General features: G+C 42.7%; 2 protein-coding genes across 4 annotated transcripts; one reads left to right on the forward strand and one right to left on the reverse strand.

Annotated features, from left to right (window-relative positions):
* Positions 1-497: 497 nt before the first annotated feature.
* On the forward strand, positions 498-1,779 carry LOC115398010 (gamma-crystallin M2-like). The gene is made up of 3 exons (XM_030104622.1): positions 498-533; positions 1,144-1,386; positions 1,473-1,779. Exons 1-3 carry the CDS (start codon positions 501-503, stop codon positions 1,749-1,751), a joined length of 555 nt encoding a protein of 184 aa, XP_029960482.1. The 5' UTR covers positions 498-500; the 3' UTR covers positions 1,752-1,779.
* A 2,898-nt stretch (positions 1,780-4,677) lies between these two features.
* Positions 4,678-13,931, reverse strand: LOC115397993 (gamma-crystallin M2-like). Of its 3 annotated transcripts, XM_030104594.1 has the most exons (4): positions 13,823-13,931; positions 10,250-10,262; positions 5,043-5,285; positions 4,678-4,956 (listed from the first exon to the last, which is right to left on the reverse strand). In XM_030104594.1, the coding sequence occupies exons 1-4, from the start codon at positions 13,909-13,911 to the stop codon at positions 4,678-4,680; spliced, it is 624 nt and encodes a 207-aa protein (XP_029960454.1). In that variant the 5' UTR covers positions 13,912-13,931. The 3 variants fall into 3 exon arrangements, with proteins under 3 accessions (XP_029960454.1, XP_029960457.1, XP_029960456.1); XM_030104597.1 differs by lacking the exons at positions 10,250-10,262; positions 13,823-13,931 and adding an exon at positions 13,620-13,634; XM_030104596.1 differs by lacking the exons at positions 10,250-10,262; positions 13,823-13,931 and adding an exon at positions 6,184-6,265.
* Between the last annotated feature and the right edge of the window lie 223 nt (positions 13,932-14,154).

Raw genomic sequence — 14,154 nt, forward strand, 5'->3', positions numbered from 1 at the left:
TCAACCACAGCATCTCATCGTTAGAAAAACTTCACACCTCAGCCCACGTCAATTTCTCAAGGAATGTTCAGAGTTTCATAGAAATTCAGTTCTGACTCATTGATAGATCTGTCATCCAACTGAGGTTTGTACAACTCCAACATGCCTCGAAGGTATCAGAAGCATTTAGAAGGTATAAGAAGTTGTATTTGAAAAAAGTATTTGAATATCTAATATGCATGACACAGAAATTGGTTGGTCCTTTTACATATGCTTGCAATTGTCTTCTTTTATGGTCTTATATTGTCTTCATTACTATGAGCTCACTGGCCCCTGGAAATGTAGAGAATCCCTCTGTTTTCTGTGCACTTCTGTGACGTTGCTGCTGGCTCAGGAGGTTTGGAACAAAGAGACAATCTGTGGGTCAGGTATAAAAGGAAAGGGTTAAACCAGGTAGAGGTACAGTTTGGTGCAAGAACAGCAGCAGCAGCAGCAGCAGCAGCAACCCACTGACCAGCAACATGACCTCCACTGGAATGAACATGATGAGCAAGGTAAGAGTCAATTTCTTTAATCCTGACTGTCTCTGGGCTTATTGGTCCAATCCAGTGTCATAGTTAAATACAATTATATTACAATTGCGGTCAATACAGACTAACACATCATATGTGGAGTAACACAAAAAAAAAAAAAAAAAAAAAAAAAAGGATAAAAGACTGACGAATCTGTAATTTTAAATTTTTCAGGGTTTCTGAGCTTGTACTTGAGATTTTGGTTCACTGTTTTAGTTTCAAACTGGCACAGAATTCAACAGAGAATCAACATGTTATCTGTTGAGTGGTGCTTTTAGCTGCTAGATGGATAATCAATACACATTGACCAAAGATGACAATATTCAACACAGATTTTCAGGAACATCAAAACACCACGGAAAAAACACACGTGTGACAACATGTCAGCGATGTGCTCATAGCTTGATGCATCACTGCAGTGCAACAAATTAGCTACTGCGGGTTGAAGTAGAATTTTGCAAGAAATACAACAATGTGCAACAAGAAAACAACAACTTTTAACTGTTTCCATTAAAAAAATAGAAATAAAGCAAAAGTGAACATGTTGGTTAGCCTGTATTTTAACCAGTCTTTCCATGTCTCTCCCACTCAGATCATCTTCTACGAGGACAGGAACTTCCAGGGTCGTTCCTATGAGTGCATGAGCGACTGCTCCGACATGTCCTCCTACATGAACAGGTGCCACTCCTGCAGGGTGGAGAGGGGTTGCTTCATGGTGTACGACCGCACCAACTACATGGGCAACCAGTACTTCATGAGGAGGGGCGAGTACGCCGACTACATGAGCATGATGGGCATGAGCGACTGCATCAGGTCCTGCCGCATGATCCCCATGGTAAGACGTCAGGCCTGGACACATTTGCTTTAAGTGACGCCTGTGAACTTGCCTGACATGAAACATTCTTGTGTTTTGCACAACAGCACAGAGGATCCTACAGGATGAGGATCTACGAGAGGGAGAACTTCGGAGGTCAGATGTACGAGCTGATGGACGACTGTGACAACATCATGGACCGCTACCGCATGAACAACTGCATGTCCTGCAACGTGATGGACGGCCAGTGGCTGATGTACGAGCAGCCCCACTACAGAGGCAGGATGATGTACATGAGGCCCGGCGAGTACAGGAGCTTCATGAACATGGGCTCCAACGGCATGAGGTTCATGAGCATGAGGCGCATCACCGACTCCTGCTATTAGACCTGAGCAGACTCTGCACTCAATAAAGTAATCATAAACTGAGATACTGGTGTGTTTAAGTCATTGTTTCCACTCTGTCTTAGCACATTTTAGCAGCTTAAAGGTGCTGTAGGCAGGATTTTGCTAGTCAGTGCTAATTTTTCTGTGTTTCCTTTGGATTAAATGTTAGAGTATCCATTGATAATCCTTTAGGAGTGTAGTATAACTGCACTACCGCGAGGGCGCAGCGTTTCCATCTGTCTCTGTTCTGAGCTGAAAAGGAATCTTGACAGCTCCAGGTATCTTTGACCAATCAGAAGAGCCCCTGAGGCTCTAACCGTGATTGGTCGAGGGGCGTTTGTCGCATGTTCTTGTGGGAGGGGCTTAACTTGCGTAAGGGCGTGATGTCAGAGAAAACAGGACAGGATTGGCTGTGCTGGGTTTCAAATCGCCATCTTAGATGGGTCAAATCGCCATCTTGCTTAGGTAAACCTAAGCAAGATGGCAGAGATGCCAAATCCTGCATACAGCACCTTTAAACCAAGCAACCAAGGCTTCCCTCGAGAGAAACAATACAAGGGAGGTTTCATGTTGTCTCACATCACACCTCAGCTCATGCAAATTTTTTTGCTTGACTTGTCGACAGACCCCTTATAACTGATTGAGGTTTGCACAACTCAAACGTCGCTCTACAGTAACAGAAGCAAAATTGGGCTATACTGTCTCAGCAGGGATGTCAAACTTAATCCCTCAAGGGGCAGCATCCTGCATGTTTTTCTGTTTCTCAGCTTAAGTACACCCAAATCTCATGTTGATGACACTCTCAAACTTGTAAAAAGTCCAATCAGAAGTCCTTCATTGCAATCAGCCGTTACAACTAGGAGAGAAGTAAAGCCTCGTTTATACAGCACCTTTATTTGGTGGTGCGGCACGGCACAGGTTCTGGTAGTTGTGTGTTTCCATAGAGTAAAGTTATGGGTAGCACCAAGGATAGCACCAAGCACAGATATCACAGGGAGGAGCTGCTGCACCACTGCCGGTGTGCACACGCACCTCTCCGGAGCTGGAGAAGAGTAGCAGTTTGGACGGTGCTGTAAAGGATGAGAAAGTTTTTCAAGCTATATCACAGAGAATAGAGACTTACGGCTTCACGTTCGACTGAGCATCGCTGCTGAGGAGCGACTTCCAGAGAGTGAAGCGGCATGTTGATCGTTGACATCACGTTACCACTTCCTTACGTGGCCGTTCACAACACCGTCTCTCAAACTGCGCTGTGACCACAGTCTGGACACGTAACAGAGAAGCATTATGCAGAGTCATACTGTTGAGGACCAACCTGTACCGTGCTGCACCACCAAAGGAGGTGCTGTGCAAGCGCGGCTTAAAACATGGCAGTATGGCAGGAGGACTGGATTTCAACACATACTGTATTGTAATACTCCCACTGGACCAGCCACTCTTTCGATATATAATATTGAAATTGAAGTTTCCTGTTTGTTTGTGTTTTTTAGTTGATGCAACACTCTTCTTTACAGAATGTTATGAGTGGTAATGAAATAAATAATGCAACACCAACAAATTTTATGTTGTGTAAAATAGCTCACACGGAGCGTCGGGGTGCCCCTTGTACGGCGGCCCCCACCCCCACCCCCGGTACACTGCACCCTTGGCGGCCACCTAGTTCACCTATGCCCAGAACCGGCCCTGGTCACGACCCAAAATGTTGACTCTTATGTAAGTATATGGACTAGAGCCACCCATCTGAAGAAATAGACCAAAGAGATTGAAGCCACGAGAATAAATAAGATGTTCTCCACTGAACCAGTGAAGGTGGACTCAGGAAAATAATAACAGCAACAGATCAGACCAACCAAGATATGAGATGAAAATATACTGGAAAGGCATCTGGGAAAGGGAAGTGTCACACAACACTGAAGCTCAATGGCTGTGAACTGACCACAGTAACCTTCCAGATCAAGAACCAGTGAACATTTCTGTGGCAGATACCCAAGAAAGAGTGTTGAGGTTGAAGAGGTGAAAATTACCTCGCCTCAGTATGGTCAAGACTTGCTGACGGAAGAAGCTGGCTTCACTCCTAGTGAAATTACCGCATAAATCGGCGTAGTTTACTCAGGGTAGAACAGTGCTAATCATGAAGCACCTCCCAGATGGTAACCATACCATCCAACTACTGGCTATACAACATGGACACTCCTATCATTCATCAGAGCAGCTAAGATCAACAGGCACATGACCCAGTACATGCACGAGGCACAGAAAGGAGTTGGCACTAATACCAGAGGAGCCAAGCTACTGATTGACACAACAGCTGCCAGAGACGGCAAGAACAGACAGACCAACCTGTGCACCACCTGGATTGATAAGAAGGTCGATGACTCAGTCAGTGAGGTACAATGAGGTTCTTGACTGGTGAGGCAGAATCAGATTCATGAACTCGACAGAGATACTGGATCATTTTATTGGCAGCACTTAACGGGTTATGTTTCAGATCTCATGTCAGTATTCTTCAGAGACAGACCCCTGTGCCACATAGGTCTCTTCCCCATATTTGACTAAGAAATTCATTCATTGTAAGAAATAAATCAAGAATAAAATTACCAAAATTGTTTCGATTAAATATAAAAAATCCATCCCCCTAACAAGTGGATGGATTTCACAATTTATTTATATCTTAATCCATATTCTATATTTTATTCTATCCATGACAACAAGTGAGGTACTGCCTGCCCTCAGCCATGGTAGAAGGAGCTAATATGTGGTGAGAGGGAGGGGAAACAAAATCAGCATTGCATTGTTTCTCGAGGCCAGTTTTTCAATCTTTGCTTGGTTTTAGCTAAAATGTGGTAAGACAGAGAGCAAACAATGACTAAAACACACCAATAGCTCAGTTTGTGACAGTTTTATTTAGTGCAAAGTCTGCTCAGGTCTAATAGCAGGAGTCAGTGATGCGCCTCATGCTCATGAACCTCATGCCATTGGAGCCCATGTTCATGAAGCTCCTGTACTCGCCGGGCCTCATGTACATCATCCTGCCTCTGTAGTGGGGCTGCTCGTACATCAGCCAGTGGCCGTCCATCACGTTGCAGGACATGCAGTTGTTCATGCGGTAGCGGTCCATGATGTTGTCACAGTCGTCCATCAGCTCGTACATCTGACCTCCGAAGTTCTCCCTCTCGTAGATCCTCATCCTGTAGGATCCTCTGTGCTGTTGTGCAAAACACAAGAATGTTTCATGTCAGAGCAGTTCACAGGCGTCACTTAAAGCAAATGTGTCCAGGCCTGACGTCTTACCATGGGGATCATGCGGCAGGACCTGATGCAGTCGCTCATGCCCATCATGCTCATGTAGTCAGCGTACTCGCCCCTCCTCATGAAGTACTGGTTACCCATGTAGTTGGTGCGGTCGTACACCATGAAGCAACCCCTCTCCACCCTGCAGGAGTGGCACCTGTTCATGTAGGAGGACATGTCGGGGCAGTCGCTCATGCACTCATAGGAACGACCCTGGAAGTTCCTGTCCTCGTAGAAGATGATCTGAGTGGGACAGACATGGAAAGACTGGTTGAAATATCTGTTCACTTTTGTTTAAACTGAGACATTTCTAACTTGGAATTCCAAATTTGAACAAAGCCACCTCTCTCCAGATCTTGCCCTCTGCTGCACATCATTGAATTCACTATTTTATCAACTATATTCTGTATTAGTTCTTCTTCTTGATTGGAGACTCATCACCCCATCTTGTGGTACAAAGTGAGATTGCTGAACAGATGAGTAAATACACTTAGTACAGAAGCATCTTTGAGCTGTTGATCTTTTCAGATTACTGTTTTGCTAAAACAAACAAACCAGAAGTATTAGTTTTAACCTCTACTAGCCAATTTGTGGGCGCTGTATTGACACATATGAAGGCACTTGAGAAATTGCATTTAGAGACTAAAAAGATGTGTTAAATATTCTAATTCATTGCCAGTTAGTATTTTGTATCCACCTTGCAGCATCTTAATGCCACACTATGCTCACAAGTCATGTAGAAATTTTCTGTTGAAGGCAACATTTTGGAGGGTTTTTTTAAATTATTATTATTGTTTGTTGTTATCGAGTATAGGCAGTGAGATAAACTAAAACAGTGACCATAATACAAAAGTACAAATGCTGGAGGCCCTAACTAGCTGGGAATTTCAGTTGAACTGTATTCCTTTTTAAATGGTCTTGGGTTTTTTTTTGTTTGTTTGTTTGTTTGTTTGTTTTTTTACTATAAATACATTGGTTTGGTCTTTAAAATTCTGAAATATTTGAACAAAAACCAAATAAATAAATAAATAAATAAATAAATCCAACTGTTTCATATATATATGAAATATATCTATTGCTGTGACACTGGATTGGACCAATAAGCCCAGAGACAGTCCGGATTAAAGAAATGGACTCTTACCTTGCTCATCATGTTCATTCCAGTGGAGGTCATGTTGCTGGTCAGTGGGCTGCTGCTGCTGCTGCTGTTCTTGCTCTTGCACCAAACTGTACCTGTACCTGGTTTAACCCTTTCCTTTTATACCTGACCCACAGATTGTCTCTTTGTTCCAAACCTCCTGAGCCAGCAGCAACGTCACAGAAGTGCACTGAAAACAGAGGGATTGTCTACATTTCCAGGGGCCAGTGAGCTCTGAAGTCCTTTTCAGAGGCTGTTTCTCGCACAACACAGAGGTCACAGTCGGGTGAAAAGGGGTAACAATCAGAGGTCACACCTTGACACTGTTTATTCAGTAGGACATACATTTATCATCTGAAAAGTTATGGATTTTAGCATGTTTGAGGATACAGCTTTTGTAGTTTCATCATTTTTTCGAGCCTCAATAAAAAAAAAACATTAAAACACATACCATTTTGATTAGAAAGTTGATTTTATTGAAAACAAAAGCACAAAAATAGTGAAAAGTTATTAGCCTAATCTTTAGATAAAATAGGCTAAAATAGGAAAGAAAAATAAGCCTCCTTATCATAAATTAATTGCTAATTTTACAAAATATCAAGATAAAAACAGTCATGTCCATCAGTATATTCCAGTGTATTATCAGTAATCTGTTGATGAAGTGATGCTGTTACTTTTCTGATTTTGATACATTCACACCCGTTTTGTTTGTTACATATTTCACATAGGTTACATAGTTGCACATTTTGATGGGATTTATGTGTGAAAAGAAAAACGTACAAAACAATCCAGCAACTACAAAATGAATAGTATGATTTTTTTTTTATGATAGACCCTTTTATCAGTACCCTAACATTTTTTACTCCCTTACCTTGAATTAATTATTAATCATTTAAGTAATTAAATGGTTAATTCAGTGGTTGATTGCACTCTCGTTCTTCTCTCCACTCTTTTTTGTTTATTTCTCTTGCACTCTCTCTCTTTCTCTCCCTGTCAATATTTTGTTCCAGTATTCAAAACAAATAAAGTAAGAAATCATGTTGTCAAGGGGAACCTTATACTTATAAGCTCTGGGAGATGTTTTTTTTCTTTCACTGCTTTATAATACCACTGGCTGGGAATCAAAACATTTCCCTCTGTGACGTGTTTGAACATCTGGGACATAAAAGCCAGAAACTCTCAGGACTGTGAGTAGTGATGGGGAGACGAATCCTTACTGGAGCTTTTCATTAGTTGACGCATGGGCTGAAGCTTCAAGGTGCTTCATTTGCTCTACTGCGCCATCAAGTGGACTGTAAATGTAAAGCAGGTGGTTATTCTCACTGCAACATGCATTTGGAACCATTTAAGCTAACAAACAAAATGTGCTTGTGTTACTGTGCTGAGGGGGGTATTTATTTAGTTTTATTTGACACAACAGCAGCTTTTAAACTGTGGTTGGTTGGGATTATTTCACCTGCTTTCCTCACCACCTCACTTTCATACCAGTTTTTCATGCACGACACGAGGATGTCCAGCAATGAACACATTTTAATATATTGTTTAAATTTTTATTGACAGACCACTCCTTTGGTTTCAGACAAGGTGTAACAGTCCTTAAGTGAAACATATTGTCTATAGTTAATTACAAATATTGCACATGTATCCTTGGCTGTTTCACTAAAGAAGACACACATTTGAATCATTTCACTTAAACTCATCTGGAACCAGTAACACAAACTGAAAATCAACATAAATTAAAACACATAATAACAAAAGTCATCTGACATAAAAAGTATCTTACATTTTTAACACAATGAAATAAAAAATAAAGTGAAACACAATAAATATTGTAACCAGAACAGGAAGTAAATACAGAAAGTTCTGTGCTAAAGCTATGAAATACACACAAATAAAGATATGTAAATTATTGAGACGGCATCTTCCATGGTCAGTGAATTAGTTTTATTAAGTGTGGTATGAATTTCTGAGCGCTGGAGAAGATGATTGATGAGGCTGGTTTGAATATGCAACTGAAGACAGACGTTATCACAGCTCAGCAAAACCGGCTAAGGCAGTCAAGTTCTGTTCAAACTTTAACACAAAATTATAATAAGTTGAAATGTACGTTGATGAGCAGGGAGCAAATTCAGAACCTCTCATCCAGAAGAATGTTAAACAGCTGCTTTTTCAGGATTGATGCCCTTCCGCCTGCAGCTACTTAGAAGCCTGAAACCTGGCCGTCGACTGGTCATTTTCCTGACTGTTGACTAATGGCGGACTGAACAGCGGCGCCGTCATCGAAGTAGAGTTCGAGACCGAGCTGATGTGAGTGCTGCTTCCCACCGCCATGGAAGCAGTGGCTGCTGGGTAGAAGTGGACGTCAACGGCGACCGTGGTGAGGCCCATGGAGACGTGGTGGGACAGCAGCAGCGGAGAGTTGCCCCTGGAGATGCTGAGGCTGTGGTGGATGGGCGCCAGGCACGGCTCAGCGCTGTGCAGGGTTAAAGAGGAGTGCAGGCCCTCCTCGCGTCTGGACGGTGGAGACGGGGATGGGGAAGGGGACGGGGAACGGGAACGGGAGGGTAGGGACGAGGGGGGAGGCAGAGTGTCGTGGCAGGGGCTGTGGTTATCGCCTCTGTTGCTGCCCCAGTCCTCAGCGCAGTGCAGCTGGATGCTGGGCTGGGACAGAGTGCAGCCCTTCTCCTCCTCGAGGGACGGGTCGATCTGGAAGAAGATCACACCTCTTGATGGCAACAAATCTGTCATTTATCTACATTCATGAGACAAACTTACATCGGACCCATAATTTTGCATTCCACTTATATACAAGTGTTGGCTTCAATGAAATGTTACTGACAGGAAGCAATAGAGTTATACTAAAACCACAGAGATCATTTTCCATGCATAAAATGGGCACAGTGGCCTCCTGAGGGCTCCTCAAGAAGAGTCATTTTCGGCCACTAATTTCTAACTGAAAAAACAAAACAAAACAAAACATTTATTGTAGTTATCGGACCTTGGTGTCAGCAATGGGCTCTGGATACGTCTCTACAGTGACAGAGTGGTTGTCCAGAGCGGGCTGTATGTCCTCCGGATGGTCCTCAGTGGTGGGCTCCATCTGCACCGTGACCAGGCTGGGCCCTGGAGGTCTCGCTCGGGTGTCTGACGTGTTGGGACTCTGCTCAATGACCGCAACACACTCATCATCTTCAAAAGCTCTGCATGAGACACATCACATATCACATGCATACAAAAAGATCAGCTGTAAGGTCTTTTATGCATTGCTTTGTGTAGTTGTGTAAGTACCTGTTTTCATATGTTCGTCCTGCAGTCCACCGTTCAGCGTGTCGTTTGGGGACACCTAGATGTCTCTGGGCTGTCATGGACAAGTAATGTGATTACAGGTTTGATAGTCTCATAGTTTGACCCTCAGATATGAGCACAATTTCATCAGAAGGATAGAAGAGCACTCGTTTTTTTAAGTTTCATGAGTTTAACATTCAGAAAGACCAGTTCGTAAACTTACTTTTGCTTTGGGACACCTACATTAATTTGCAAAAGTATTCATACCCATTGAGCTTTTACACTGACTTTTACATTACAACCACAATTGTACATTTTTTCATTGGGACTTTACATGATAGACCAGCACAATGTGCCACATAACTCTTTGTAGGGTCACCCCTGGCAGCAATCACAGCTACAAGTCTTTTGGGGCATGCCTCCACTACCTCTGCACATCTAGGGACTGATATCTTGAGCTCACACTCAGTTATATGCTTTATGCTCATATGCTTTGATGTAAACCAGTGGTTCTCAAACTTTTCATTGTGTGTACCACCTGAGAAAATGTCGAGCTCAATGTACCACCAGTGTGGTTGATTTGCCACCACCAGGCTTTACAGTGATGATGGGATGTTCAGGGTGATGTGGACTGCTAATTTTCACATTGTGTTTTGCATTTAGTCCAAAAAACGACAGTTTTGTTCTCGTCTCACCAGAGCACCTCCTCCATGTGTTCACTGTGTCTTCGACATGGCAGGATAACTTAACCCACTTTAAACATCTCTACAGTTTCATTCCTGACCTGTAGTGACATCCTTGATCTTCATGACGCTGTTTGTTCACAAATGTTTTCTAATGAACCTCTAAGGTCTTCACAGAACAGCTGGAATTAAAGCCGCAAGCGGCATTGGACGGGACCTCGCCCTCTGGCAAGGTGGCCCCACTGAGGCCGTCCTTGCACCTTGATGACTTAAGTCCAGGCCACTGGGAACCTTGCTCCTCCATAGACTTCCAGCACCCTCTCACCCACTAACATGGAGTTGTTAGCATCCCCCATCCACTGACGTGGAGCTTTTAGCATCTGTCATCCGCTAACATGTAGCTGTTAGCATCTCCCATCTGCTAACAGGTAGCTGTTAGCATCTCTCATCCGCTAGCATGTAGCTGTTAGCATCTTCCATCCGCTAACATTTAGCTGTTAGCATCTCCCATCCACTCACATGTAGCTGTTAGCATGTCCTATCCACTGACATGGAGTTGTTAGCATCTCCCATCTGCTAACATGTAGCTGTTAGCATCTCCCATCCGCTAACATATAGCTGTTAGCATCTCCCATCCACTATCATGTAGCTGTTAGCATCTGTCATCTGCTAACATGTAGCTGTTAGCATCTCCTATCCTCTGACATGGAGTTGTTAGCATGTCCCATCCACTAACATGTAGCTGTTATCTTTTATCCACTAACATGTAGCTGTTAGCATCTCTCATCCACTAACATGGAGTCATTAGCATCTCCCATCCATTAACATGTAGATATTAGCATCTGTCGTACACTAACATGAAGGTGTTAGCATCTTCCACCCGCTAACATGTAGCTGTTAGCACTGAAGTTTAGGTAATCGGGAACCTTGTCAGTACATAAACATTCATTTTCTCTACTTGACCTCATTTTCTATTGTAAATGGGCTTTTAATTTGAAGGAATTTTGGGCTTTTATTTTGGAAAGGTAGTACACGCTGTCATAATCACCGGCTAACCCCTTGGTACTCCATAAACATACATTTTAATGACTCTACCTCATTTTCTGTTGTAAACGGGCTTTTCTTTGGAAGGAATTTTTTGCTTTTATTTTGGAAAGGTAGTACAGGCGACTTCGGTTTTTTGACACCTGGACATTATTTGTAGGTGTGTACATGCTCATTTATTCACTCAGACAAACATCGTGCAGCTCGGAGTCCTTCAGAAGTTATTTAGATCCAACCGATTCAGCAGGGGCCACGGCAATGGAGCTTCCCGCACTGCAGCTCCATTGCCGTGGCCCCCGCTGAATCGGTTGGATCTGAATAACTTCTGAAGGACTCCGAGAGTTACTTTTTACATCGCTGAAACTCTGAAAGAAGGATGAATTTGTTGTAAAGAAGCTTGAATACTATGTTTTAGGCCTTCAGACATATTTCATGTCATATGACATGTCATGTCATATGACATGACTGAAAAATAGCATCATATGTACCCTTTAATGACAGCTGCTGTCGACTGCACTGCATGCCCATATATGGTCAGTAGTGGACTTCCTGTTGGATTTAGGTTATTGGTGTCAATGAGACATTTTTAGATCTCAATGCGGTGAATACGTGAGCCATTGGTTTTATCTCTCCACGACATTCCTACAGGCCACAGCGGCCATTTTTTCAAAAATATGTCTTTTATTTTGAAGGGCTGATAAAATCCACACTGTGTGACTTTTGAAAAAGTTGTGCACATCGTTTGTAGAGACACTTGTCCTCTATCAGGCCATGCTACTCTGACATCTGTTCAACAAACGGTCTTGAGTGGTATAACGTTTTCATGAGAAGTGTTTTTTAATTTGAAAGGGAAATAGCGGACTTCCTGTTGGATTTAGGTCAGGGGTGTCAATGGATGATTTTTAGATCTTGATGATACAAACACTTGAGCAATTGGTTTGATCTCTCTAATACATTCCCACAGGCCGCAGCGCAGGAGTTATTTTTCTCCCAAATTTTACACTGAAAGGGAAATAGCGGACTTCCTGTTCAATTTAGGTATAGGTATGTCTCTGGGTAAATTTTAGATCTCAATGAGACAAACTTGTCCACATTGATTTGATCTTTCTGCGACATTCCTGTGGACCGTGGCAGCTATTTTACTGTTTCTAGGTGGCACAAGTGTGTTTTCAGACTTCAAACTTTAAGGGTTAACAGCATCCACACCCTGAGACTTTTGAAAAAGTTTTGAACATCGTCGGAAGAGAAACTTGTCCTCTATTGTTTGGCGCTACTCTGACGTCTCTGCGACAAGCGGTCTCGGAGGAGATAATGTTTAAATGAGGAGTAATTTTTTGCCAAATTTTACACTGAAAGGGAAATACCGGACTTCCTGTTTGATTTAGGTCAAGGTTGTCAATTGGTGAATTTTAGATCTTAATGCGTCGAACGCATGGGCGTTCTTTTGATGTCTCTACGACATTCCCACGGGCCGTGGCGGCTATTTTACTGTTTCTAGATGGCGCTAGAGAGCACATGGGGTAAATTTTTCCATTTTATAAAATTTTTCGCCAGTCTGGATGTGCCTGCCAAATTTGGTGAGTTTTCGTGCATGTTTAGGGGGTCAAATTAGAGGACAATGTGGTGTCAGTAAAATAATAAACACTACAAAAACAATAGAGGCCTTGCCCTCAGGCAAGGTGGCCTCAGTTGAGGCCACCTCGCCCTCGGGCTCGGTCCCTAACACAGCATACAGGTAGACTCTATTTACTAATCTGGTGACTTTTGAATGCACTTAGCTGTGCTGGATTTTATTCAGGGGATCACTGTGAAGGGGGATGAATACCTTTAGAAAAGAATGCATCATGTTCCTTCCATTTCACATTCATGTGGCACATTGTGTTGAATCCCAACAAGACAATTTCATACTTGTGGTAATGTGACAAAATATGGAAACATTCAAGGTTCATGAACTTCTGCAAGCCCCCGTAAACGACTCTGAACATTCAAATGTAATACAACTTAAAACTGACAGTCTTTTAACTGAAAGTTTGAAAAACAGGTGTTTGAAGTACAGAGGACTTCTTACCTGCTCTACTGGTTGGTGCAGGTTCATTTTTCTGGACCACCGAATAAAAGGTAACAGTAATGAAGATGAAGGCCAGAGATACACCAACTCCCACCACGATGGGAATGTCATGTTTCTCTAGTACAGGCAGCCATGATGGCGAGCGCTGTGTCACTCTGGAAAATATATATATAAAAAAAAGATAATAATAATTAAACACTTCATTTGTTTCTGTTTGCAGTTGATAAGCTTGTGACAACCAGTAATGGATCTTAGCTACCTGGGATCATTGCTGGTCATTGGTGACTGTGAGGTGTTCCTCTTCAGCCAGTCTGCAAGCTCTGTGTCATTGGCTGATTGATCTGACTGTGTTGATTGACCTTTCCCAGTAACATTTAGCTGATCAGACCTGTTAACTTCATGGGCCATCTCAGAGATCAGTGTTGAGGAACTGGATGTTTCCTCTGGAGAAAGGATGGTGGAGAATGACAGCCGTGAATTCTGCGCTGGAGAAGATGTTTGTTCGGTTTGTGGCAGGGAAGAACTGGAAAATGTTGATGAAAGTAGCCCATGACCACTGGACGTTTGGGGTTCGGTGACTGAAGACTGTGTCGGTTTCATGAAGGGCAGATGATGCTCGATCGTTGAAAACTCAAGATGAAAATTTGGCATCAAATTTAAGGTAAAGGATTGTTGAGAATTAATTTCAGATGCTCGTGATGAGGGTGCAAAAGGCAATAAATGAGTTTCCTGGGTGGGAGAAATCTGGATTAAGGATGTCTCATAGTTAGATGAAGGAAGGGGTCTTTCTGTAACTTTAGATAGATATGATTCATCTTGTGAGGTGTGAAAGGCTGAATGTCCCATCAAAGTGTTGGATGCAGGACTCGGTTTTGCTGACATCCGATCCAAATT

Source organism: Salarias fasciatus, chromosome 12, assembly GCF_902148845.1.
Source record: "Salarias fasciatus chromosome 12, fSalaFa1.1, whole genome shotgun sequence".
NCBI lineage: Eukaryota > Metazoa > Chordata > Actinopteri > Blenniiformes > Blenniidae > Salarias > Salarias fasciatus.